The following is a 27,826-nucleotide window of genomic DNA, read 5'->3' as shown; positions in this document are numbered from 1 at the left end:
CTAACAAGGAGAGCCTACGGCTTTGGGGTAACGGATTTTGATGATCTTTGGTGTAGAGGTAGTACACGATGTGAGTGTACTACCTGTAAAATACTAAAGTGCAATACTCAAATATAATCGAGAAAATCGAACTTAAAGTTTTGTTAGCACTTTATATATAAATTATACGTATTTCTATTCGAGCGTCCCGTGGCAGAGTGGTAACGAGTCTGATTCGTAAGCTTGAGTTCTCGGGTTCGATTCTCGCGTATAATGTATTTATTTATTTACTCATTCATTTATTTCTTATTATTTACTTATTCTCCACAACTGTTATCTCTGATATAAAGAACATCATCCAACTTTTAAATTTAAAATTTAATATACTATTCTTTTCCATTTTGTTTGGTCCTGATGAAGGTTAATTTAACTTAACTAAAATTACTTGAATGAGAATTAAAGTTATTTATATCTTGTAAAGTTGTTTAATAGCATCCATGTTATTGCTCTGTCATTGCTTTTTATAATGTTTATTATTAAAGTTTTTCTGCCTTTCTAATATTGGATACTAATATTTCCTTTTAAAATTTTCATGCATGTTTATTAGTATATTTGAATAATTTAAATTAGCTTTTCACTTCATTTAAAAGTAACATTAATACATGTTAAATATTTTATGCTAGTTTTCTTTCACTTTGTTTAATTTGTAAGCAGAATCAATATTTTTTTATATAAATCAACTTTATAAGCATTGCATATTTATATTCAACAAAAACTATCAGGTCAGTCCATAAGTTCATGTGTATTTTTATTTACAAAAAAAGCAACAAAAAATTTTAATTAAATTTTATTTCAATCTACAATGTATTCACCATTAATTTGTAAAATTTCTTGCTATCTTGATGGTAGCTTTTTAATCCCGTCTTCATAAAATGATTTCGGTTTTGAATCAAAATATTCAGAAATAGCCTTTTTTACATTGTTCTCATCCTCAAAAGTTTTCCATTTTAAAAAATTCTGCAAACTGCAAAAAAGATAATAATCACTGGGAGCAATATCTGGAAAATATGGTGGATGAGGTAAAATTTCCCAGTTGAAGCTTTTGAGTTTCTCTACAGTTATTTTTTGCAGCATGTGGTCTGGCATTGTCATGTTGCAAGAGAATCTGCTTTCTGTTCACTAATGACTGTCAATTTTTTTTTCAATTTTTCATTTAAATGCTCTAATTGATCTAATACATAACAGCTCAAAGTGAATTACACTTGACATATCCCACCAAACAGACAAAAGAATTTTTTTTGGATGCAACCCACCTTTTGCAGCCGGTTTTGGCTGCTTGTCGTCATCTGTCCATTGTCTTTTTCTTGTCACATTATTATAGAGGATCCATTTTTTGTCTCCAGTAACCAGCAAATCAAGAAAAGGTTCTAAAGTAATGCGGGATAAAAGAGACGTGCAAATGTTTACACGTTGTTGTCGATTAGCTATTGACAGTTCATGTGGTATCCATTTTCCTAGCTTTGAAACTTTTCCGATTTGTTGTAAATGTCTATGAACAGTTCCATGGGATGAATTTAAACGTTCCGCAATTTCATCAACTGTTAAAGATGGTTCTGCTTCAACTAGTGCAGAGAGAGCATCATCATCAAAGTCAACAGGTCTTCCAAAGTCATGGTTCTGCTTCAACTAGTGCAGAGAGAGCATCATCATCAAAGTCAACAGGTCTTCCAGTATGAGCCTTATCCTCCACACTAAAATTATTATTTCTAAATCTTTCAAACCACTTCTGTGCAGTCCTTACACTAATTATAGTTTGATTATGAACAGTATTTAATTTTTTGGCTGCATTTGTAGCATTCTCTCCACTTAAAAATAAAAAGTACTAGCTTACCCGTCGCACATTGCTGCGATCTCAGAAGAAAGGAAATTCAAGCAAACTCGTTATGATAATATTAAATTTACATTTTATCATTTTCATTGAAACTTATTATTATTCATTTTCATCGGAAAAACATTTCAAAGTGTCGTTTCAATTTTATTTATTTATTGGAGTGCTTTGTGGATACACGATATTTTTTGTTTTTCCGTCTGGTGCGTACACAAATAAATCAAAAGGTTTTCCGACGCATGAGTTGGCCACTTACAGTTGTCCAAGTGAGAAGCACGGATTCTTTAAATTTAGCCCACATACTCGCAGAGATTGTTAGAAGTGCGATATTCCCCATTTTTATATATATATTTTAATCCTTCATAATTTTGATTATTTAATTGCTCCTTCCTCTCTTCCTTGGTGTGTTGTGAAATTTCTCATAGTTGGATAATAAACCGTTTTATTGTAATTTGTCTTTTTAAATTATTTTGAGTTGATATTAAAATTTGGAAAAGGGGATCCCTAGATCGATAAAACAGGCGAATTTCCTTCTACAACTTCAGTTGTTGTCATGATACAGTTAAGGCTTTAACAAAGTTCGAGCGATTACGTAATTAGCAAAAAAAAGTTGAAATAAAGTGATTAAACAAAAATTATTACAAATATCGTAAATAATAAATGCATATATAGAGATATTTTTTGGAGGGGGAAATGGTCTTCACAATTTGAAATCGATCGAACACACTGTGCTCGAATGCTCGTGTAAACGCGCGCCATCTATCGTAGGGTAAATGCCAGAAACATTTGCGGGAGTGTATTAAAAAACTTCCCAAAGCTTCATGGCAATTGTACTACACCACAAACCTTCACGGGAGTATATTAAACAACTTCTCAAAGTTTCACGGCAATCGGATAAACGGTGTGGTAATGCATGAAGGACACACACACACACACACACATACATTCATTTTTATATATATAGATAAAACATGTCTCTTATATTTGTCTGTTACTTCCATTTTAAGAAAATAAACAAGTGAAATGTTCCCAATTCTGAACAGTATTTTATGAATGAGATCCAATTTAACACTTCAGTGTAAAAAGTATCACATTAGACTGACAATTTTAACAGCAAAACACGATTTTTCTAAGGTCATAAAATACACATGAACTTATGGACTGACCTGATACAATTGTCCATAAAAAAATGTATGAGACTATATTTGACATGCTTAATAATAGTATTTTATCATGTTATAAACTTTATAGTTTTAGAACAGTTAAGAAAATTGAAAACTATTTAATCTTTTTAATTGCAAAGCATAAAATATTAATAAATAATGAAAATGATAATTTACAATTGTTTATACCAAGTTATTTGAAACATAATATTCTAACTAGGGTTTCTGGTATGGAGGTTCCCAGAACCCATTCTTGGGAATCCTGGTAAATTTCTAAAAGCTAATTCCCAGAAAAAATGAACTTTTGTACTGGAAATTTTTTTAAGCTTTTAAAACTTGAGAATATTTTATGCATGTTTGCATAAAATATTGTCAAGAGGTACTTAATGCATGTACCCCCTTGCTTGTCATCTGGTTGCACTTTTCTTAATCTTAATCTCCAAAATAAGCTCTAAGGTTTCATTTTATTTTTAAGTTAGTTACTCATTTTTATCACAGAAAACTTTTTACTGATGACAAAATTAAATAAAAACAAAAACCTTTAAATATCAGTAATAGAACTGGTATTTAAAGGTTAAAGGTTTTGTTCTTATTTGAATGCTCCAGTAATTTGTAAAGGAGATAGTTATGACAAAATTAAAATAAAAATATTTGTTATCAGAGAAAATTTGTTCTAACAGGTCATAATTGTTCAGTTGAGTAACAAGGTATCACTGTATTTGATTAATGCAATTTTAATATTTGCGGTAGCATCGAGGGATTAATTAACTGCCTTAATCAAGGGATATCTGTATATATAGTGTATATTTTATATAATGTATGTATGATGTCCTTTTTCATAGCTTGTACCCCCCTTTTTTATAGTCTGTGGGCAGTGCTGTTTGACTGTGATGTTTTTTTACACAATATTCCTAACATATCTATATAAAAGTTTAGTATTTTGTTTATAATATACTTTTCTATAAAAGTTTTTGTATTTTTCTGAAGTACTATATTGCTAAAATATTTTTCAGATACAAGTAAATTTCAAAAACACTTCAAAATTTTATGGCTCATGATTTTTAAAAATGTAATAACTTTGTTATTTTTTAGAGAATCATAATATGTTAATTGTGTTTTTTATTCCATAAATTGTAAAATTACGGAAGCTGGTTATTTATTAACTATACATCTTTCATACACTTTATTTCATATTATTTCAATATTATTCAATTTATTTCATATTCATATGCCTATAATAATAGGCAAAAACCATTTTATAATCTTTTTGCTTCGTTTATGTTAAAAATTGTTTCATACTGATTCGTAACTTTAAAAAAATAAAAATATTCTGATAATTTTGCTGAATTGTACTGACAGGCATTAATGTTATTCAAACAAAAAAGAACATAGTGGCCAGACACATGGAAATATTGTAGTAGTAGTAGTTTTTGTTATTCATTTAAGACTCATTTTTATCTTCAAAAGATATTTAATCAGATTTAATTTTTTGCAATAATTTGAAAAGTATTAACAGAATATAATTTTATATTCATGGTTCACACTTGTCCAAAAATTTTGTGATGATTTATTGATTTCTGGTGCTGCAGTTTTTTTTCTTTTGGTGACAGAAAAATGTTACTGACGATTTTAGACTAAGTATTTTGTATATATAAAGTACATATTTCAGTTTAGATGCTTTTAAAAATAAAACTAAAACAATTCCCAAATCCCAGTATTTCATAGGCATTTCATACTCCCAAAAAGTCCAAAATCAGGAAATTTCAGAAACTAATTCTGATAAGATAACAAGTGGTGGATTCAATTTAAATATATTACCTTAAATACCAAAATTACTGAAATGGCTGCTTTTTGGATATAAGATCTAGCCTTATTCAGAGAAAAGGTACAATACTATCAAATCATTATGTCTAATGCAGATATTTCAAGAAAGTGGTATACCAAGTCTTCTGTTGAGACTTTTTGATATGAATAAACTAAACAAATGAAATTTACAGGCTATTATTATGATGAAATTCAATTAATTCTTATTGATATACATCAGAAGCAATAATGTAGGTAACCATTTGCATTCATTTATGCATACCATGTTTTTAACAACATAATACATTTTATCCACAAAAACAATATGGTTAAATATACTGATAATTTTATGTCATGTCTTGACTCTCAAACAGGTTACATTTAAATTCCCTTGAACATCTCTGCAAGTTAACTAAAATGATCTATTAGATATTAGATGTCTTAATCCACTGTCCACTATCAGTGCTATTTTATGAAGTATTGCACAGTCTATACAGCTGGATATTTCCCCACTCTATTTACATCACATAGTTGTTATAAAAAATATTTCTGCAATTCTGTATGCCAAGATAAGCTCTAGATATTGTTAGATAGTAGCTAATATTTTTTTAGATATATGCATTTAGTAATTTATGATTTAATTTCTCTATAAAAAATTTGAACAAATTATGAATTCAGTATTAAATTCATTTTATTTTTTTCTAATTGAATCGTATTATTTATTAAGTATCTTATCACATAATTTTATCAAATCTATCAAAAAAAAAANATTTTTTTTTTTTTATTTACTTGGAAATTTGATAAAGACAATCTGACTAACAGCAAATATTAGTCTGAGTAATAAATTTTTTTAAGGTATACATGACTTTATCAGCTTCATTATACTTAAAATTAGCTCATACTATTAAAAAAAACCTACTGAAACTTAATATATCTAAAACTATCAAAATAAGTTGTGAAACTAAAACATTTTTTAAACATTTATAAACCATTTGCTGTATCATCTGGTATATTTTTCCAGATTAAAAAAATATTAGAATACTTTAGTTAATGATAGAAATTAATGCACAATAAACTGATATGCAATTAAGCTCTTATAGTATGTTCCATAATGCATATAAAACCTAAAATATTTTAATTTGCTTTTATTTTCAATTTTAATTTTACTCTATTTATAAAAATTTATAATATTGCAATTCAACTTATCACCATTTTTATTCGAAACTTCTACTATACAGCATTTTTGAGGATAAAATAAATATATTCCAAGAATATTTTCAATAAAAGTGTATTTGTGCCTCAGAGTTATATAAATAAATTATTATATTTAATCTTGTGATATTAAATGTTTTAATAATTATGCATTTAGCAATAACTACTGTTAATCAATAACAGCTCTATAAGAAATAATATGTGATACACTAAATGATCAGTAGGGAGCTTATATTAGTTTTACATATAGATTTATATATGTTTAATTTTTCTTATTTATAGACTATATAAATACAACACATATAAGCTATAATATATCAGCAATATTTGCAATGATTTGTATAATACTGAAATAATAAAATGAAAGTAAAATAATAATTAGGTCATTTTATGTAATATGTAACTAAAACACTCTATCATTCATTGATTGTAAAAAATAATAAAAATATCATTTTTTTATTTGACAATAATAAATATATAAATATTAGTAAATTTTTTTTTAGTTTTTATATATTTTTATATCATAATCATATTTGCTAGAAAAATTTACTTCTAGAATAAACTGAATTAATTTTGTTACAAATAATTAGGAAATATTTTTTTTTTTTGCTTAAACATATTCAATTTGCCAGATTATTTGTTTATAATAATAGAATTACGGTCCAAGGATCCAAACAAATTTGGCTTGTATTTAGGTATAGGTTGGGTGCTATTGTGTGTGTGTGTTTTTGTATATAAATCCAGTTTTTTAGTTATGTAAATATAATACAATTAAGTTCATGAAAGTATTTAATTTATTCAATTTTAGTATGAATCTTTAAATATACCAAAGAAAAGTAAATATAAGAAACTAAACTCAATCTTTTATCAATATATACAAATATATATTTCATATTTTGCTTGTAATGACCTCCATACATCTTTAAAATTAGAAACAAACAAACAGAATATTAGCAAAAATGAAAATACATACTTTAAAATATAGAAATTAAAGCATACACAAATCATAAATTTTGTATTCCAATATTTATATTCATATGGTTGTCAATAAAACAACTTTACAAGTATTCTGCATATACAGAAAGATGTACAGAAATAATGAAGGAAACTTCACTATGAAGTTTTGTTTACTCTCATCCTAATCAATCATACATACATATATTAATCAGAGAATTATAAATTCTATCTCATCTAAACTAATTAAATATAATAGTAGTATCAACTGCCTGATTAGTACAGTTAGATTAATTCAATTCCCACAATAAAAAGAAAAAACAAGCTGTATCTCTCACTAGAAAAAAATTTTCCTTCCATATTTTAAAATTAGGTGTAGTTGGTCAAGCTAGACTAATTTCTAATAACAGTCCCAATGTAAACTTTTAAGCTTCGTCAACTCACCTACTTTTATAGAATGTTTAACAGCATTCAAAATATATATTTGCAGATTTTTAATAAAATCAATGTTGGTTTTTAATAGAGACTTTTTCTAGAATGATTTAACATATACAAATGTAAATATATTACAATTTGTATATATTATTTTCAATAAAACAGAGAATTTATTACTTAATCCTAGACTATATTTAGATCAATTTGAACCATCTCAAAATAAAAAAATGAGAAAAATAGCAATTTTTTTTTCAAAATATGTAAGAGATTTATTTAATCTTTAATTACATTTCTTTACAGCTGCATATTTTCCTATTTTATGACAGGAAAATATTTATTTGATAAATTTAAATTTTATTAAATTCCTATAATTACAACATTTAAATTTTCGAAAAAAAATCGACACAAACATTCTTTTTTTACTTTAATTATTTAAATTTCTTCAGCCAATTTATTTACAAAATGATTAAATTATTTTTCACATATTAATAAATTTCTAATTTAAATTAGCATTGAAATTAATGGTTTTATCCTTCTTTAGAAATATTTACTTATAAATCAGTCTTAAACGTATATTTTAGTGGATTTTAGTTTAAACCGTACTATAATAAAATGAATTAACTTTGACGTTAAATATCAGATCTTAAGAGCTGATAAATGCATAATTTTTATGTATTATATTTGACGGTTTAATTATATTAGTAATACGATTTAACGATTAAATATTAAATTTCAAATTTTATAAAAATTGTACGATAAAGTTGCGGCATAAAACAAGCTAAATAAAACCATACCTGAGTCGGCGATGGGAAACCCGCCATCTTGGCCGTTTTTAATCCAGCGGTCTCTAGCGGTAAACGGTTGAATTAATATTAGGAGGGGAATTCAAATATCGTTCGATGTATTGTAGTAGAATTTAGATATAAATTCGTGATGAGAAGAAGTTTTGCGCCTAGTCAGTTAGAAAAACGAAAATTGGACGACGAAGATTCGATAATACAGAAGAAAACAAAATCATCTGATTTATCACTTCACGAACAATTGATAAGGAAAATATTAGCACGACCTTTCAAAATACCGATACCTAATTATTCTGGTGTGCCTTTAAGCCATAGGACTTTAGGACTTAGAAGGAATGGGACGAGAAGAGCTCTACATGATCCTTACGAAGAAGGAGCTTTGATTTTGTATGAACCTCCTCCTATTCCTCTTCATGAACAATTAAAATGTGAAATGAATCAGCAGCCTGTTCATGTCGTCGTAGACCCTATATTGTCGCAAGTTTTACGTCCTCATCAACGTGAAGGAGTCAAATTTATGTGGGATTGTGTTACGGGGAAACAGATAGAAAATAACTACGGTTGTATCATGGCCGATGAAATGGGATTAGGTAAAACACTTCAGTGTATTACTTTACTATGGACATTATTAAGACAAGGACCAGATGCTAAACCTATTATTGATAAAGCAATCATTGTTTCTCCAAGTAGTTTGGTGAAAAATTGGCAAAATGAAATCACAAAATGGTTGAAAAATAAAATTAATGTTATGGCTATTGACTCTGGATCAAAAGAGAAAATTGATAAAGATCTTCAATATTTTATGAATACGAATGGTCGTCGTGTTGTGTGTCCCGTTTTGATTATATCGTATGAAACTTTTCGATTACATGCTGCCGTGCTTCATAAAGGAGAAGTCGGATTTGTTATTTGTGACGAAGGCCATCGATTAAAAAATTCTGATAATCAGACCTATAATGCACTTAATAAACTACAGGCTAAACGTAGAATTTTAATTTCTGGAACACCTATTCAAAATGATTTGCTTGAATATTTTAGCTTAGTTCATTTTGTGAATGAAGGGATACTTGGAACTGCCCAGGAATTTAAACGTAAATTTGAAACGCCTATTATAAGAAGTCGTGATGCTCATGCATCTGATGCTGAACAACAAAAGGGTAATGAACGATTAGAAGAATTATTGTCAATTGTAAATAAATGCATGATTAGACGAACATCAGCACTTTTATCAAAATATATTCCAGTAAAAATAGAATTAGTGGTTTGTTGTATGATGACACCATTACAAAATGATATATATGTAAATTTTGTAAAATCTTTGGATATATTAAAGTTAAATAATGCCAAAGAAAAGGGAAACAAAGTAAATGTCTCTCTGTCTGCAATTACTTCTCTCAAAAAATTGTGTAACCATCCAGATTTAATATATGAAAAATGTCAAGAAAGCCCTAATGAATATCTAAAGTATTTTCCAGAAAATTATAACCCCAAAAATCTTTTACCAGAATTATCTGGTAAAATGAAGGTTTTAGACTGTCTCTTGGCAGTTATTAAAAGTACTACTAAAGATAAAGTAGTATTAGTTTCTAATTATACCCAAACTCTTGATTTATTTGAAAAACTTAGTAGATTAAGAAACTATAAATATGTTCGTCTTGATGGTACAATGTCTATTAAAAAGAGAGCTAAAGTAGTTGAGACATTTAATAATCCTGATAATGATGAATTTATTTTTATGCTTAGTAGTAAAGCTGGTGGATGTGGTTTAAATTTGATTGGTGCAAATCGATTAGTAATGTTTGATCCTGATTGGAATCCAGCTAATGATGGACAGGCAATGGCTAGAGTTTGGAGAGATGGTCAAAAGAAACAGTGCTATATATATCGTCTTTTGACTACTGGAACAATTGAAGAGAAAATTTTTCAAAGACAAACACATAAAAGAGCTTTAAGTAGTTGTGTGGTGGACAACACAGAAAATGTTGAACGACATTTTAGTTTGGCTGAATTAAGGGAATTATTTCGCTTGGAAGTTGGAACTTTGAGTGATACACATGATAAAATTAATTGTAAAAGATGTGTTAATAATATAGAAGTTAAATCTCCATGTAATCAAGCAGACTGTAATAGTGATTTATCTGATTGGTGTCATTGTGCTGATAAAAAAAAATTACCTGATATTATTTTAAAATCAATTTGGGATTCAGGCATTTCTTTTGTTTTTCATCAGAAATCTCATGATCAAAAAACTGTTCCATAGTTTAATATATGTAAACACAAATTTAGTATATTATTTTATACTTGATTATGTAACTTAATTTATATTGATAATTAGCAATATCTCTGTGAAGTACAGTATCTGTAAAAAAAATACAAAAAGTGTAATTAAGTGAAAATATGTTTTATCTTACTTTTAGAGCATTGTAAAAAACTATCATATATTTGTAATTATAAATTCTTTCCATAAATTAACAAATTTAATAAATTCAAACACAAAGTGCTGATAAACAGACTCCAGTAAACATTATTTATTTCTTATTGATATATGTTATTTATTATATGGAATTTCAGTTTATAACTTGCCTTTCCTTGGTCTAAATCAGTGGTCTTCAAACTTTTAACATCTACAGAACACTCATGCCTTTTTGTTTTTGTTTTTTCACACAACCTTAAGCAGTAAAATTTAAAGAATGTATGAAAGACTGATACTGTTTCATTTTCTGAGTAATAAAATTCTTGTAATTATATAATGTAGTTTAGAAATTTTTATTTCTCAATATTTTTAATGTTGAGTAAAAACTGTCTTTCCAGAACTATTGAATGTTGTTTGCTATATTACATGGTTCCCATGAAGTTTGAAGACCAGTGATTTAAATGTTCAAAGGAGTTTAAAATATTCAAAAAATATTATATAATTCTCTTAGATACATATTTTTTTTTTAATTTTTAAATATGAACTAAATATACTTAAAATTTTGAAGTATATTCATTTTGATTTGCATTCTACAGAATATTTTTATGATATCACTGTTGTTTCATTTTAACCAGTTATATTTTTTCCTGATAAAAGTCAATATTGAAATTAAAATTTAAACAATTTATAATTCAATATAAGACAAATTTCTTAACTGCTACATCTGTCTGTTATGAAATATTCATATTATGTATACTATTTATTAATTTTGAATAAAATCCCAATTTCAGATCATTTTGTAAACTTCAAGTTATCTTATTGATTGTTTTGATGATGATAAAATTATTTTTGCATTACAAATAAATATTTTAACAACTGGTTGAGAATAGCAAAAAAATAACACTGCAATAACCTAACAAACCAGCAACAATATTTTAAACAATGTGCGAACGTTTTCACCCATGTTGAACTGGCATCATCAGGCAACAAACTGTAGAGAAAACATAGGGGATTGCCAAACACATTCATAGTGGGAATGGAGTATGACATAAGATGAGAGGAAAAGGGAGGGGAAGAGGAGTTTATAATTCATAGAAAGATTTCCAGGCAGTGGGGAAAGTCAGCATTGCAATAATTTATGGTTGAGTTATGGCAGGTGGCCTTGTAAATTTCCACTTGTTCCAAATGTTTAAAGGCAAATTGTTTAGATGCATTATGTAAAAGGTGTGTTAAGCCTGGGTCAGAAGTGCTAGCTTCCTTCCTCAGAAATAATAATAGGAGTCACTAACAGAAACCTTAGTAAACATCTTAATTAAAGAACACAAATATGACATCAAGAAAAGAAGTATTGTAAGGCTTTGTCTAGAATGGCACAAAGTGAAGGATCAGTGGTAGAATGGGAGGAAGCTAGCATTATAAAGTCAGTACACTCACAGACATTAGCAATGAATTTGGAAAAAGTTGATTTATAGAAGTAATGTTTTAGGCAATGTATGAACTAGAAAGATGCCACAGTATTACCCACAGCATGGAAATATATAGTTGAAAAGAACTTATTGGAGAATTAAAAGCCTTTTATTAATAAATTAATTACAAAATAACTGTACAGGTATCAAATATGGAATGAAAGTAGCGGGAGTACAGGTACATGGTATTAGCAAGGTGCCTAGATATAGGTGAATAAATGGTATAATGGCTTGTAGCCAGAAACAAATATACGGGTAGGTCCCATCGAGCCGCATCCCAAGGGCTCGTTGCCCGCCAAAGAATAAACAAGTGTGTGAACAAAAAAAGGGAGATCAAGTAAAGCGATGTGGGCGCTAGCCTGACCCAGATTACATACGATGGGGGTTGGTAAAGTTGACGGTAAGCACAGACGAATTACTATTATTATTATGGTGAGGATGGTAGCTGTGATGCTGTTGTAGTAGTACATAACGTTAAGATCCATACAATCAACAACAGATGTTAAGAATTAATTTTTCTTCTTATTTCCTTTTTAGTATTACAGTATATTTTATTATTTTGTTAAATTTTGTACATATAAATATTTTATTATTTTAAATTNCATTTATGTATAGGTTTAAAACTTCTAAATTTGTTATTCTACTGATTCTATTAAAATATTTAAAAACATAAATGGCTTAGGAAACATTTTTTCCAAAATTTGTTTGAATATCAAATTATTACTTATCAATGTTTTAAATAACTTCATACAAATAGCTAGGAACATTCTTCTCAAATTAACACCTTGAAGATAATTGATAATTAATTTAATTGGATATTTTTATTCATTAGTCATTTAAATTATGTCATTCATTATGAATTTTTACACTTTCATTTCTTATTCCGAGTAACTCATTTATTTAATCAATCAATTATTCATATTCCTTACATTATATAAATTACATACAGTTGAAAATTTTATTCTAGCTAAAAATATGAATATTTCCACAAAAAACAATTTTAAATGTGCTACCACACATTGTGTAGTGTTACTGTATGTCTTTATAAAAGTTTTGTTATGATAGATTTTTATACACACACAAGAACAGAAAAACATGATGAAAATACAAAATATGATTTTTTTTTTATAAAACAGAATTTAATCATTTTCTGTAATCCTTCTGTTTGCACGTTTAGCATTAATTAATAATGAACAAACTAAATTTGTTTTCAATCGCGGATATAAATTTAGAAAAGATATTTATCTCCCTTTCATCCGCTACTGTTTCTAGACTTGGACATGATTTATTATTAAAGTGAGTCAAACGAGGAAATATTTAAAATTCATGAAATTAAAATCACAATAAATGAAAACGAAGTAAAAGTATCAATTTAATGAAATTCGATTCAAACACGTGTCACAGCTTCTCAATTACAGTACATGTTGAAATCAACCATTTCTGAACTATTAAGAATTATCAGAGCATGTTGTTTAAATAAAAAAATATATACCGGTATATATATAATAGCATAAATGTCAGTCTGCAATTATTTTTCACTAAAAACTTAATATAATTAAACGTCAGACACGTTTCTTAAATTCTGTTTCGGATTAGTGTTGCCAGATTTAAGTTCATTTATTGTTGTTCTCGTATAATTTATTATAAATATTTTATTATTTTAAATTACATGTATTACTATATTTAAGTTAATAAATAAATCCCAGTGAGATAAGGTGTTATGGAAATTAAGAAGCATCTAGCTGGGTATCAATTAATTAAGTATAATTCAACCAAAATACTATTACTAAAAAAAGCTCATTTAAATTCTATATGAAAATCCTTCAACAGCATTAAATTTAGTTTGCTGAATTAATTCTACTTGCTATTTTTTCTTGCATTATTTTGTTCTTGTAAACAATGAAGGATTAATAAAGTTCTATATGATGTTTTTAATTTTGTATATATATTATCAAATTCCACAAAACACTTGTTATTTTTTAAGATATAACACGTTTTAAAGATTTTCATTGAAGTTCTTTGTAGGACAAAGAATTTCAACGAAATTTGAATATCAGTCAAACATTCAAGTTACTCAGTAGAGCTAACAAACTATGTTCTGTGAGAATTAATTTTTTAAATTAACAACAAATTCACAGACTATGGACAAGTAATATTAATAAGAGTATCAGATCAATAATCAGTACATAATAAACATTTTCAGGGTGAAGATATATCTTTCAGATCTTCAATACTGTAGTATTATGTGACTGGAAACTATGTAATATATACAATTCCATCACCATTATAGAATTTCTGGACAAGTTGAATCACCCTTATATGTTAAAAAAAAAAAGAATATGCAATAAACAATATATAGTTAATGTAAAAGGCATTCATACACTGGAGGTTTTTACAAAAAACTAAGTATACATGTCAAAGAAAGAAATGTAAATAAGAAAGTTAGTTAAACTGTTCTATCATGCTCTCATGAAAACATTTTATTGGGTAAGATACAAAAATAATGAGACCATTTCAAGAACTAGACAAAAAATCAGAACAAATGAACATCTTGTCTTACAAAAAGTATTCATACATATAATTATAATAAGAAAACACATTAAAAGTAAAACAGATTTAGTGTTAATATTAATTTAATACGTGAATAATAATTTAATATATTAATATTTTGTTGGTAACCTCTTCGAATATAATAGCACTCAACCATTGTTACATGAAATTGACCAACTTGGCTGTGAAGTTTACAGATATTTTTGCACCCTTCTTGTAGCACTGATTTTAAATCATCTCTGTTTGAAATGTGGTAACTTCTTGTTTTCTTTTTACAATAATCTGTGCTTAATAGAGTTGATGTGAAGACATTGTGATGGTGTTTCAAAATAATTGGGATGTTATACAATATCCATGCTTCAAAAGCATGTTCCAAGACTTTTGAAGCATGTTCCAAGCTTTGGATCATTACCCTATATGAAGATGTAATCATTTTAAAGAACCATCTTATGATCACTAATGGGCAAGTTTATGCCATGAATGAAGTATAAAGAACCCACAGACAACCCCAAACAAGCACAGATCCTCCACCATGTTTCACTTTGAAAGAAACGTTTTCTTTATTCAGTTCTGTATTTGGTTTATGCCATATTAGACACCTTCCATCCAACTGAAACTTGTTGAACTTACTTTCATTGGTGAATATGACTTTATTCAGTAGCATGCCTTCCACAGATGCTGGTGGAAGCACTGCTTCCATTGTATTTTCTAAAATATAAATACATATTGTGCAATTATTTTCATATTTGAATGTACTTTGAATTAATTAAAATTAATATTTTATTATAATCACATTATGTATCTTATTTTTATACTACATTGAAAGAAATGATCAGATTGCTATTGTATCTTCGAATATAAATTCATATACAGTATGCATATTCCCAATGGAACTGCTGTATTGTCAAATAGGGACAGCAAAAATATTTGAATGGTGTAAAGTAGCCAGATTATACGCATTTGCGCATGCACTTTACAGAGCATCAACCTCACGCGATTTAGCTTATGAATGCTACACACCAAAATATTGTATAATGCTTCCAATGATTCTATCCAGGATCAGCACAGCTTCCCTATCATCAAATGTCACTGCATGCCACTGACTTTATTCCAGAAGGTCTGAGATGAGTTGTGATATTCTCTGGAACAATGATTTCCCTACTTGTGCTATATGGAACTTCTACTAATAAAATTCGTTTTTGAGCTTTAATTAACAGTTTAAAATATATATGAAAAATTTATTTAAATAAAATTTAAAAAATGATTAATATTTCTTAGGATAAGAGGACCTGTGCACAGACTCTGCATGGCTCACATCTGTGGTAAAGAAAATCCATTGAATCTAATAGTGGAAAATTTGAGTCATTGACTCTTTCCTATGTATTCAATTCTATGTATTCAAAAACTAGCATTTATTCCTATCAGAGAAACTGTTGCCCAGAGAGTAGTAGTAACATCAAATACTTGAGTGTTCAATTAGTAATTTGCAAGAAAAATTGAATGCATTCAATTCTCCCACTAGTTGAATTCCCACCACATATTCTGACAAAATCATCTACAAAAATTAATCCTTCAAATTAATTACCAGTTTGAATTAATATTATTTCCTTTTTCACTAATTTGTTTTTTTTTAATATTAAATAAATTATTTTTTGATTTGTTGTTTGTTTAATATTTATTTATCATGTAATTTAGGGCACCCAGTGAAAAAAGTAGATTATCACTGAGGTCTCCCATTCAACTCCCACCCTTGTCAGTGTTACAACAATTTTACCAAAACACACCTTTCAGACTGCTAAAGGTAACTCTGTACTTCAACCCTCTTGTTCCTTTTCTAGCAGGTTGATGTCAGATGTAAGTTCCATTAAAAGAACCCCTCCATCATACTCCAGTCAGATTGTATGAAGATGCATCTTACCTAAATGAACTAAGAATCTAAGGTTTGTTTACTACCACAGCTTCTCCTGACATTTGGCTGTCTACATGTAAAAAAATTAAAATTTTAATTTTAATTTGTTATAAAATAATTTTTTGGAAAAATTACTTTCACTGTCCAATTTACATCTGAGGTTTATCAGTCCTATGATGTTTTCATCACTCATACACTTAACAGTAATCTGCCATAAGGACCAGTGACTGAGTTTGAACCATTAATCTCATATGAATGTGAAAGGAAAAAAATTTTATTTTGTTACTAAAAATTTGAAAACTATCAGTTCTATTATTTAAATTTATACTTACACAATGACTGATTTTAGTTTACTTTTATATTTATATATTAAACAAGTTTCAATTGTCAAAAGTGGATATTAGTAACTTGTCCATATTAATAGCTTGCATTCCCGTCTGCACACCAGTGCTGTGTGATATCTTTCCAGAGCTATTTTCCACTTCAGTTACAATCTTCAGAGTTCTTATCATAGGATCTGTCTCACCATCACATCCACATCAAACTGACCTAAAACTGTAGGATGCATACTTCTTGATTTGTTGTAAAGTCTGCCATTGTTTAAATACCTGTCTTTGATGTAATGTATTAAATAATTGAATGGGATCTGTTCACAATTTTGCATAATAATTTGTATTCATTATACAGGTTTATGACTATTTTTTGCTCTTCCAGAATTGTTTCTTTTCCTTTGTGGCCATTTTCCTTATATTTCCCTATGACATCAAGACCTTAAGACCTAGCAGTTATCTGTAGTTGTCTAGGCATACCTTTGTACCCAAAAATAATACAGTATACATTGTGAACAAATACTTTTTTGTATATAATGTGTACGTCTACATCAAAATTGCTTTGCAGAGGTTATGTAGTTTTAATTGTAAATATAGTGAAACCCCTGTTAACAAACATCCTGGTTAATGACCAAATCAGTTAACGAACTTTTATTTTGCAAAAATGTTGTCTCGGATAACGAAGGGTAACAGTATTTTGTGTCAAATTTTAGTTGGTGTTAGGCACATGCGAGTTAAGCATTGCTTTTCCTAGTGTTTGTGCTATACTTCTTTTTTCAGTTTTGTGATTTATATATTTAATCAATATGGCATCCAAGAAAGAAAAAATCATAGTGGCAATAGAAAACGATAACACAATATAAACGACAATGCACTATCGCATTTGAGAAAAATTTTGATTAAAAGAGTAAGACGATCAACTTTAGATCAATTTCTTGTTCCTTACGGAAAGAGTTTGTTTGTTTATTAAGTTATGACAACGCAATACTTGGGCAATCTGCCTAGGGGGAATGCCTTCTGGGAAGTGTTTTTAAGGGAAACTGTCCCCTATTTAGGCATTACAGACGTGGAGAAAACCCGGAAAACTCAACGCCAGCCTGTCTGAGCAAGGTGCGAACCCACGAACGAACTCCCTGTGTTCAAGGTACTGTACAAAGACCACTTAGCCATTGGTGGGTTTTTTTTATCAAAAGAGACTTCGACTCAAAGAATCTTCCGATGAAGTGCTACCCGTTATTTTTTTGGAGGGGATTCCCCTTCTAAGCATTAAGGTTCGTATATCTCCACTTTTCTGCCACCAACTACAACAAACGAAGGTATGTACAGTGCTATTTTATTAAACAAAGTTTACATGTTTGTTACTGTAATGATAGATACGTTTTCCTACATTTTCATCAAAGAAAATTACTGTATATTACAAATCAAATCACAAAAATTTCGGAGACTAGAATGGATTAATTGCATTTGCATTAATTTCTATGGGAAAAATTGCTTCGGTTAACGAACAATTCAGTTAACGAACGGAGTCGCGGAACGGATTAAGTTCGTTAACCGGGGTTCCACTGTANATGCAAGATAAACAACAAGGTACTCAAACAACAATCCAACAACACCTCTCGTTCCAATGATTCCCTGGTTAAGTACATACCAATCACGTACAACCCGGCACTTAAGGCCATATACAACCAGATAGCCAAGAAAAAGAATGTCCGCTTGGCATTTAGGAGGTGCGCCACAATATTCGATTGGCTTAGAAATGGAAAAGACTCTCCAGACAGCAACAGACTTCCGGGAGTATACTCTGTGCCCATCACAGATCATAGAGACAACAGCGAAGTAATTTACATCGGGTCCACTAAACGCAACTTAATAACTAGAATCAAGGAACACAAAGCGGACATCCTACATCATAGAAACAACACCGCCTTAGCGGTATACTCCTCCGACCCAGAAATAGAGCCGCTATTCCCTCTAGCCAGAATTATTCACACCACGGTCCGCATAGAACACCTCAGATGGCTAGAGGCCATATACATTTGCCTTAACACCCTCAGGAATAAGCACTGTATTAACTTCAAACAAGAAATGAAGATATCAACAGCATGGGAAGCCTTCCTCAATAAAACTCTAAACTAACAACATACGGATAATGCGCAAGTCTACAGTGACGCCATCGGTCACACGTGACAACGTTCCAAAAAATTTTCCAAAACAACGGTTAATTCTGGAAATTCGAATTCATATAGGAAATTCCATAGCGCCTGAAGAAGAACCACAGTAGGTTTGAAAACGTTTGCAAAGTCCTCTGTATTGGAGAAGAATAACGCCGGTTACAGGCAGTAAAGTTGGGTAATTTATCTATTCCGGTATTAAAATTTCTGTATAGTTTAAACAATTCAGTTAACAAACAGTGTCGTGGAACGGATTAAGTTCATTAACCGGGGTTCCACTGTATATGAATACTATATTTTTTACATTCACTATATGTGCAAATTGCAATTGTAAAACTAAGAAATTCCAAAAATACATTAAAAGTTATGTATTTAAAAATTTAGGATCAGATTATATATACTATATATATATTTTTTAATGTTTCATTGCAATATGAAATGGGCAGCTGAAAAAGAATGTATTGAAAAACTCAATCAGAATGAATATAAGAATGAAGAAACTATGATCTAAATTATCCATATAAAAATATAGGTAAGGATTCAAATCACATTTAAATCTGGATCGCTCATCATGTCTTTATCACATAATCATTAAGTAATTTAATAATCCTATAAATATAATTCAAACACAATCAAAAATATATAATATTAAAAAAAAACATTTGCAATAAATTGTGATATTTCCAAAGTATATGATAGTTATGGTACTTACTGTACATTATGAATCTGCAATTATATTTTAATATTTTGTTTAATAAGACATGAAAAAAATGTTTTCATATTTATGAAATCTTACAATTAAGACATTTAAATAAAATATTACAATAAAAATAACTCCTATCCTGCACTTCTGTTAAACAAGTATTCAATGAATAAAATAACAATTAAATAATTTATTATTCATTCATTCATTTTTTATGATAATAGAAAATGTAGTATTGTACTGAATGAAATATAATTTTATATTGTTTATAATGTTATTTCATTTATTTAACTAAAAAATTTTTTATGATAAATGATATCAAAAAACTTGTTCTGATAACTTAAAAATTTTATTATTTATAAATTAACAATTAATATCTCACGAAAATTAATATTAAATATTTTTTCAAGTTAATTGCTGCTTTTGATTTTAAAAAAATGATAATCAGAATACCAAATAACATCTAAGAATCTAAGAAAATGTATTTTCTACTTAAGCATTTCAAGCATTATATCAAAATTCAAGTTAATTGCTGCTTTTGATTTTAAAAAAATGATAATCAGAATACCAAATAACATCTAAGAATCTAAGAAAATGTATTTTCTACTTAAGCATTTCAAGCATTATATCAAAATTCAAATATATCAAAAAATTTTAAAAAGCAAATAGTTATAGAACTGAAACATTTAAGTAATACACATTCTTAATACATTATTTAATAGAATAGCACAGAATTTCTAAACATTTATGTATAGGTTTAAAACTTCTAAATTTGTTATTCTACTGATTCTATTAAAATATTTAAAAACATAAATGGCTTAGGAAACATTTTTTCCAAAATTTGTTTGAATATCAAATTATTACTTATCAATGTTTTAAATAACTTCATACAAATAGCTAGGAACATTCTTCTCAAATTAACACCTTGAAGATAATTGATAATTAATTTAATTGGATATTTTTATTCATTAGTCATTTAAATTATGTCATTCATTATGAATTTTTACACTTTCATTTCTTATTCCGAGTAACTCATTTATTTAATCAATCAATTATTCATATTCCTTACATTATATAAATTACATACAGTTGAAAATTTTATTCTAGCTAAAAATATGAATATTTCCACAAAAAACAATTTTAAATGTGCTACCACACATTGTGTAGTGTTACTGTATGTCTTTATAAAAGTTTTGTTATGATAGATTTTTATACACACACAAGAACAGAAAAACATGATGAAAATACAAAATATGATTTTTTTTTTATAAAACAGAATTTAATCATTTTCTGTAATCCTTCTGTTTGCACGTTTAGCATTAATTAATAATGAACAAACTAAATTTGTTTTCAATCGCGGATATAAATTTAGAAAAGATATTTATCTCCCTTTCATCCGCTACTGTTTCTAGACTTGGACATGATTTATTATTAAAGTGAGTCAAACGAGGAAATATTTAAAATTCATGAAATTAAAATCACAATAAATGAAAACGAAGTAAAAGTATCAATTTAATGAAATTCGATTCAAACACGTGTCACAGCTTCTCAATTACAGTACATGTTGAAATCAACCATTTCTGAACTATTAAGAATTATCAGAGCATGTTGTTTAAATAAAAAAATATATACCGGTATATATATAATAGCATAAATGTCAGTCTGCAATTATTTTTCACTAAAAACTTAATATAATTAAACGTCAGACACGTTTCTTAAATTCTGTTTCGGATTAGTGTTGCCAGATTTAAGTTCATTTATTGTTGTTCTCGTATAATTTATTATAAATATTTTATTTAATAATTTATATTTAACCATGTAAAAATATTTAAATACTTTATTTTTACCTATTGTTAAACTAATTTTAAATTATTAAAAAATACTGTTAAACCTCGATTTATCGTTTTGTCGGGATTATAAATGTGGGAAAATGATAGATCCGGATTCGATTATTTATTGTGACATGGTCACAATGCTAGGCTGCAATTTTTAATCATATTTTTAATTTATTTCATTTAAAATATATGCTCTCCAGTGTCTCCAACTCAAATTAGTAGTGTCATACTTTTCCTTTAACGATAGAGTCGTGACGATCATCTATCAACTGATTCGAGGAGGAGTTTTGAATTGAAATAACGTAACTTCTGGTATGCATCGGAACTTCATATATAGTTAATCGGTGCCTCCTGACCATACGTTTTCCAAACATGCTCTTGAATTTCATTTATATAACACCGTTCTCGAGATTAAGGAAGGACAGACGGGCGGCAGTGAGAAGTTACAGGTTACAATTTTTTCAAATTGCAGCCAGAAACGTGCACCAATATATTTTTTGCATTGTAAAATCCAATCTGTATTACTTAAGTAAAGTTCATGACTCTTTAAAAAGCCATTAATCTTCACTTCTTTAGTAATATTTTTCTTTTCAAGCTGAACAATAAACTTTCGATCAGTGATGGCCCGAGGCAAGTTTTAAGATGGAGCGAGATCCTATTATGGCGCCCCCTTGGTTGCCCCTAATTTATACCCTTTAATTTTCTTTACCACTGAGGCGCCCACTGGGATTTAGCGCCTGGAGCGGCTGCTCCGTTCGCCCTATGGTAGGGCCGGCTCTGCTTTCGATATTCACGATGTTTGTTGAGCTCTTTCGGTAATGTCGTGAACATACAAAAACAATCTCATGGATTCTAATGCAAGTATTTATGCAATACTCGGCACTGATTCGTCTCGGCGTTATCAACATCACATCATTTTTCATCACATATTTCTTTCATCAAACATTTTTCATCACACGTTTCTTTCTCACACCGTAGCTAGGGTTCTCCGGGCCCGGTGCGCAACCAGATTTGTGGGCCCCCGAAAAAAAATTTTTGGCAGGGGTGTCCTTTTTCCGTAATGGTAATCGGGAACGTCCAAACAAAAACAAGTAATTTTTTATGTAAATTTCGGCATTTGAATTTATTTATTCCGTTTTGTGCGAGGTAAAACAAATAATATAAGGATTCATTTACATTATAAAAACTTACTTCTGATTAGCAAAATCCACTGTTTCTACAGTATTTGCATTTTTATATATTTTCTCCAGAAAAAGAAGTAGCCAAAAATAAAATTATTCACAGGGCACATGAAAAGGCTGCTTATGTCACTGCCAAGCACTGTACAGGATCGAATACAGCATGCTTTTGTTTTACTCTTTTCTCCTATAGGCACCGAGAGCTTTTATTCAGGACATCATGGGTTCGGCCAGGCCCATAACAGGGCGGCTGGGTGGCGAGGGACGGGGCCCGACTTATTCGGACGGACCGCCCCCGAAAAATTCCTGGGGATTTTTTGACCCGTCCGTCTTCGATCCCGAGTTTCCCAGAGGCTGCCACCTTGACCGCTCGGCCTTCCGGCCTAGACGTTAATATACTACTTCCAAATAATCTTCCTATTATATTGGGAAAAAACTTGATATATTGTAGCCTATTTTGATTTACATGTCTACCTATTAGTATTTTATTTTCTTATACAGTATTTTTTGATCTGATCTTTATCCTTTTAATGTAGCCTAATATCTTTCAAATAAATTAAATTTTCCTAGTGTTTAATACGAAATACACAATTCAAGGTACGAAATCCATAATTTTATAATCGTACTAAAAATCTTCAAAGTTTTTAATGTAATATGAATATGACTATGAAAATTCACGCATCATTTAAATAAACTTTCGAATTTTGATGACGCTTTTCATTTTATTACATATTCTGGCAGGCAATTCTTCGCTGTATTCCATTCGTAGAATAACGATTCAGGCCTATTCGTTGCTAATTTAACAAAAAACTATTCACTAAATCTAGCTTTCCTGCAGCATTGTATATCGGTTTAGAAGTTATGTTCTTCGCCTATCGGAAATGTTAGAGGTTTTTTATGACGCTGTGGGAGAAGGGATATCGCGGTAGCTAAAGTTTATTTTAAATTTTCATTGAAGAATATTACTCGAACTTTCTCATAATTTATATCTATAAATTAATTGAAAGACGGTTCCAGTCTCTGCGACTTTGAATAAACGTCTGGGGCTAAAAATTATACGATTCGTCAAATTGAAGCTCTTATGCTATTGATGATACCACTAGAGAGAGATTTGAGAAAGGTGCAATGCTTCAAAGGTGGCGAATTGGCAAAGGTACAAGTCTGTGGACGATCCCCGCCCTCCTGTTAACTTTAGCCTAAATAATTTTTTGGTTGGTTTTATTCGATTAAGGCAACGCAACACGTGGGCGATCTGCCGAGGGGAATGCCTCCCGGGAGGTCTTTTATGAGAATCTGGCTCCTACTTAGGAGTAAATGACGTGAAGAAAACCCGAAAAACTCCACGGGCGACCCACGATCAGCGTTCAGTGGTTTCATTCACTCAGCCAACTGATGGATCAACAATTTTTTTTTTAGTTTTATTATTGTAAATACTATGGTAAAAAAAATGTACATTTTAGTTGCTAAGACTATCGTTAACTATGACTATCGATAGATAAAGTTGAGTTGGAAGACTCAACTTTATCCATCCCCACCCCTCAAAAGCCCGAGCAACGCCTGGCATACCTAGCTAGTTTCTATTTAGAGCAAAGTTCTTAAACTTTATTAATGTAAAAGACTTCGCGAGTTCATAAAGATATATTTACGAACCCACTAAGTTTTACTATAGATATTTTTCGATATATTTAAATTTAACACAATAAAATCCATTAATTCACACGAATAAACTATGAGCAAGAGTAGTATTTTTAATTTTTATATGCGTGTTTTTTTTGATTTATTGACCGTGTTATTAAAAAGATAATTTTCGTGTTATATCGTAACATTAAAACAATTTTTTTTTAATGTTTTTACCCTCTGGGCACTAAGAGGGTATTTTAAGATTACTGTACTATCTTTTTGCACCGAATCAGATTGAACGTTGAGTTTTAGTCTGTTTTGAATTTTGAAATTATATAGGTCGTATGAAAATTTGTTGTTGCAAGGAATAGAGAAGAATTTCATTTTAAATGAACTTTTTGTAAGTTTTCCAGGGGATACCATATCGGCACAAAGCAAACCACTTAGATGAATTTAGGATGCCATAATGCCTTGACATCGCCAGTACACAAAGTTGGCATTTTATTTTGTTTCTATAAAAACCAAAAATCTAATTTATTCCAAAACACGACATTTTACTACTCTATAACTTGTAAGGCATTGACTTCTGTCAGTTCTCTGCCCTATTTCTGACAACAGCTTTTGACAGGCCAGACAGCCGAGAAGATTATGGCGTCAGTTTTCGCTCTGGAAGATCAGAGCAAATCCGAACAAGCAACAAACCAATAATTTATGGGTGGTCCGTCCAGGTTACGTCGGGCTCCATCCCTCTCCATCAGACTCCCATTGATGGTCGGACTGAACCAGTGGCGTAACGTGGGTGTCAGCCGCCCGGAGCGGAGGAAAATTTCGCCCCCCTTATTTAGGTATCTCAATTTAAAAGACTAAAATTCAGTTTTGTCACAGAACAAGGAATGAAAAATTCCGTGCTAGTGCAGCGACCTGTTTAAAATAACTCTATTGGATATTGGTGGTGTATATGAATACGAATGAATCGTACAAGCAAAAAAAAAAAATAGTTCAACAGGTAGCGCAGGATATCCTCGGATGAAATTACTAGTTCACCCTGACGGTGAGCCGATTCCCGGACTGTCGGGATGATAGTACTATCGTAGGCGCGACGCAAATATAGAATGGTTCAAATTTTTACATTATTTATTGTGAAATTTTGCCGCCCCACTGGACTGAACTTAAAACTGCACGAGAAAAATTTAACAGACAAAAAGTGAAAGATGTTATATCAAATAATTTTTCATTGTCATTTAATTTTACAGTACGCAAAAGTTTAAAGACAAACGACAATTTTCATGTTTAATTGCATTTTCTGGAAGTCGTAGAAAGATAATTACTCTTAATCCCATTCATATTAACAATACAATGATGATAGTCTCTAACCACAAAATTAAGCAATTTAATAGTCTCACTAATTATTAAAGGAGTTATTTAAAAAATTTTTCTCTCCAGTTTTTTTAAGGACAATCTAAAAGTATAGAAAACTCTGATCTTAATATCTAGCATGGAATTTTGAAAGTAAAAATATAAATTAGAAATTAGAATGTAACTTTAAACTAAGTTTTTAAATTTGATATTGAAATGTCTACAAAAGTTATGGTTAAAACATTTTAGCAGTTATTTATTTTTTTGTTTATTATTATTGGGATGAAGAGAATGAAATAAAACTTACTTTCTAACTTGAAGTGAATTAAATATGAAAACTGTTTCAAAGTTACTTTTGTTAAATTTAGTCACACAATTAGAATGTATGTTTCATTGTTAAATTCTATAATGTGTATTAAAATCAATATTAATGTTATCTGTGTAAAAAAAAATGAAAAAATGAATGAAAAAAGTAACACCTTTTTTAATACAAAATTTATAACTTTATTTCAAAAGTAATAAAAAATAATTTATATATAAAATATAAAAAAACTATTATAAAAAATATATAGCAATTTTATGTGAGAATTGTGTAATATTTAAATAAATATATATGTTATCTGAAACAGAATATTTTAAAGAATTTTTTTTTTCATAATTGAATAATACATTCTGTTTACAAGTTGTAAAATTTAAGATTCAAATAACTATTGAATAATTAAAAGAAATGATGTGGGAGATTTGAGGTTGATCATAAGTACTGTACATGGGAAAGGGTACAATGACAAGAAATAATTTTAAAATATTATGTAAATGCTTAGTAATTAGATGTTATATTACATAATTACTATTCATTTACAGATAATACTGTATATACATAATAAAATGAACTATACTGTATTATGAATTGATTATTTGAAACATTTAAAATATCAATAATTTATTTAAATAATTTTTTGTTGCTGTGAACATTAAAAATCTGACTTTAAATGTATTGTGGATGCATTCTCATTAACTTTTAAAATTTCATGCAGTAATTCTTAATCTTAGAATGATGGTAAAATTTTCTAAAACTTTCATTTACTAAATAATTTCCCCCAAAAAATTCCATGTTGCTATTTATTTCATGAATTGACTTTAATTTTTCAATTTTTGATTCAATTCTTGGTTAAAATTAAAACCAAGAATTCAATCAAAAATTGAAAAATTGAAGTCAATGTTTAAGTCAAGTCAAATATTTTACAGTATCATTGAGATACAATGATTAAATGTAAGATCAAACTAATGCAAAATAAGATATTCTATATAATAGTAATCACATTCAAATTAATGTATTGCTGATGGATGTTAAAATCTTCGATCCATAATATCATGCATGGTCCATTATATTGAATGTAACATCTCATTTTAATTTCTATAGAAAGAAAAATTTTGTTACATTATCCTATTAATATTAAAAAAGGAAGTGATAATAGTTCATCATTAGAAAAGCACCAATGATATATTTTTGTTAGTTTCTTGATATATAAAATGACAATAAATCAAGCATTTAGATATATATATATATCTAAATGAGATATATCTAAATTTAGATATATATATATATATATCTATTTTTTTAATAAAAATTTGGTTGGGCTGGTTATTACTGTATATATGTATAACAATATAATATACATAATTTGATGAAATTTATCACCACTTTTAAAGAATATATAACAATACAAACTGGCATTAATATATGGAAATATATGATTGTGCCCAAATTTTCTTCTTCCATAACTGAATATTAATCAAAACAGTTCTTCAGATTATTATATCAATATTAGAAACACAAAACCCATCATCTTACACTACTAAGAAGACTTGAGCTTGGCAAAAAACTTATCTTGTAATTGTGAAAGCATTTAAAACTGAAGTAATCTATGAATACATCTGTATACAAATAATTTCATATATCTTGGCCAGGCAATTTGATATTTGGTGCAACTCTGGGAGTTTTAAAAACTTCAAGAGTCTTTTATTGGTAATGCACAGTGACTTCAAAGATTTGTCAATAATT

At 28.9% G+C, this 27,826-nt stretch overlaps 2 protein-coding genes across 2 annotated transcripts in view; one reads left to right on the top strand and one right to left on the bottom strand.

Moving 5' to 3' along the window:
• Window positions 1–8,298, bottom strand: part of LOC111630799 (epidermal growth factor receptor substrate 15-like 1) — a 127,229-nt gene extending 118,931 nt beyond the window's left edge. Inside the window, exon 1 of the mRNA XM_023374958.1 lies at window positions 8,229–8,298. Coding sequence (XP_023230726.1) covers window positions 8,229–8,255 — 27 coding nt within the window. The 5' untranslated portion in view covers window positions 8,256–8,298. The remainder of the gene's footprint in view (window positions 1–8,228) is intronic.
• A 33-nt stretch (window positions 8,299–8,331) lies between these two features.
• On the top strand, window positions 8,332–10,895 carry LOC111630800 (DNA repair and recombination protein RAD54-like). Its single transcript, XM_023374960.1, has one exon. The coding sequence runs from the start codon at window positions 8,368–8,370 to the stop codon at window positions 10,492–10,494; it is 2,127 nt and encodes a 708-aa protein (XP_023230728.1). The 5' UTR covers window positions 8,332–8,367; the 3' UTR covers window positions 10,495–10,895.
• The last annotated feature ends 16,931 nt before the right edge of the window (window positions 10,896–27,826 follow it).

This window comes from Centruroides sculpturatus, unplaced genomic scaffold, assembly GCF_000671375.1.
Source record: "Centruroides sculpturatus isolate CEXI.00-Female unplaced genomic scaffold, Cexi_2.0 scaffold754, whole genome shotgun sequence".
Classification (NCBI taxonomy): Eukaryota; Metazoa; Arthropoda; class Arachnida; order Scorpiones; family Buthidae; genus Centruroides; species Centruroides sculpturatus.
The sequence above is the reverse complement of the archived record's forward strand: the minus strand, read 5'-3'. Positions and strand labels throughout refer to the sequence as shown.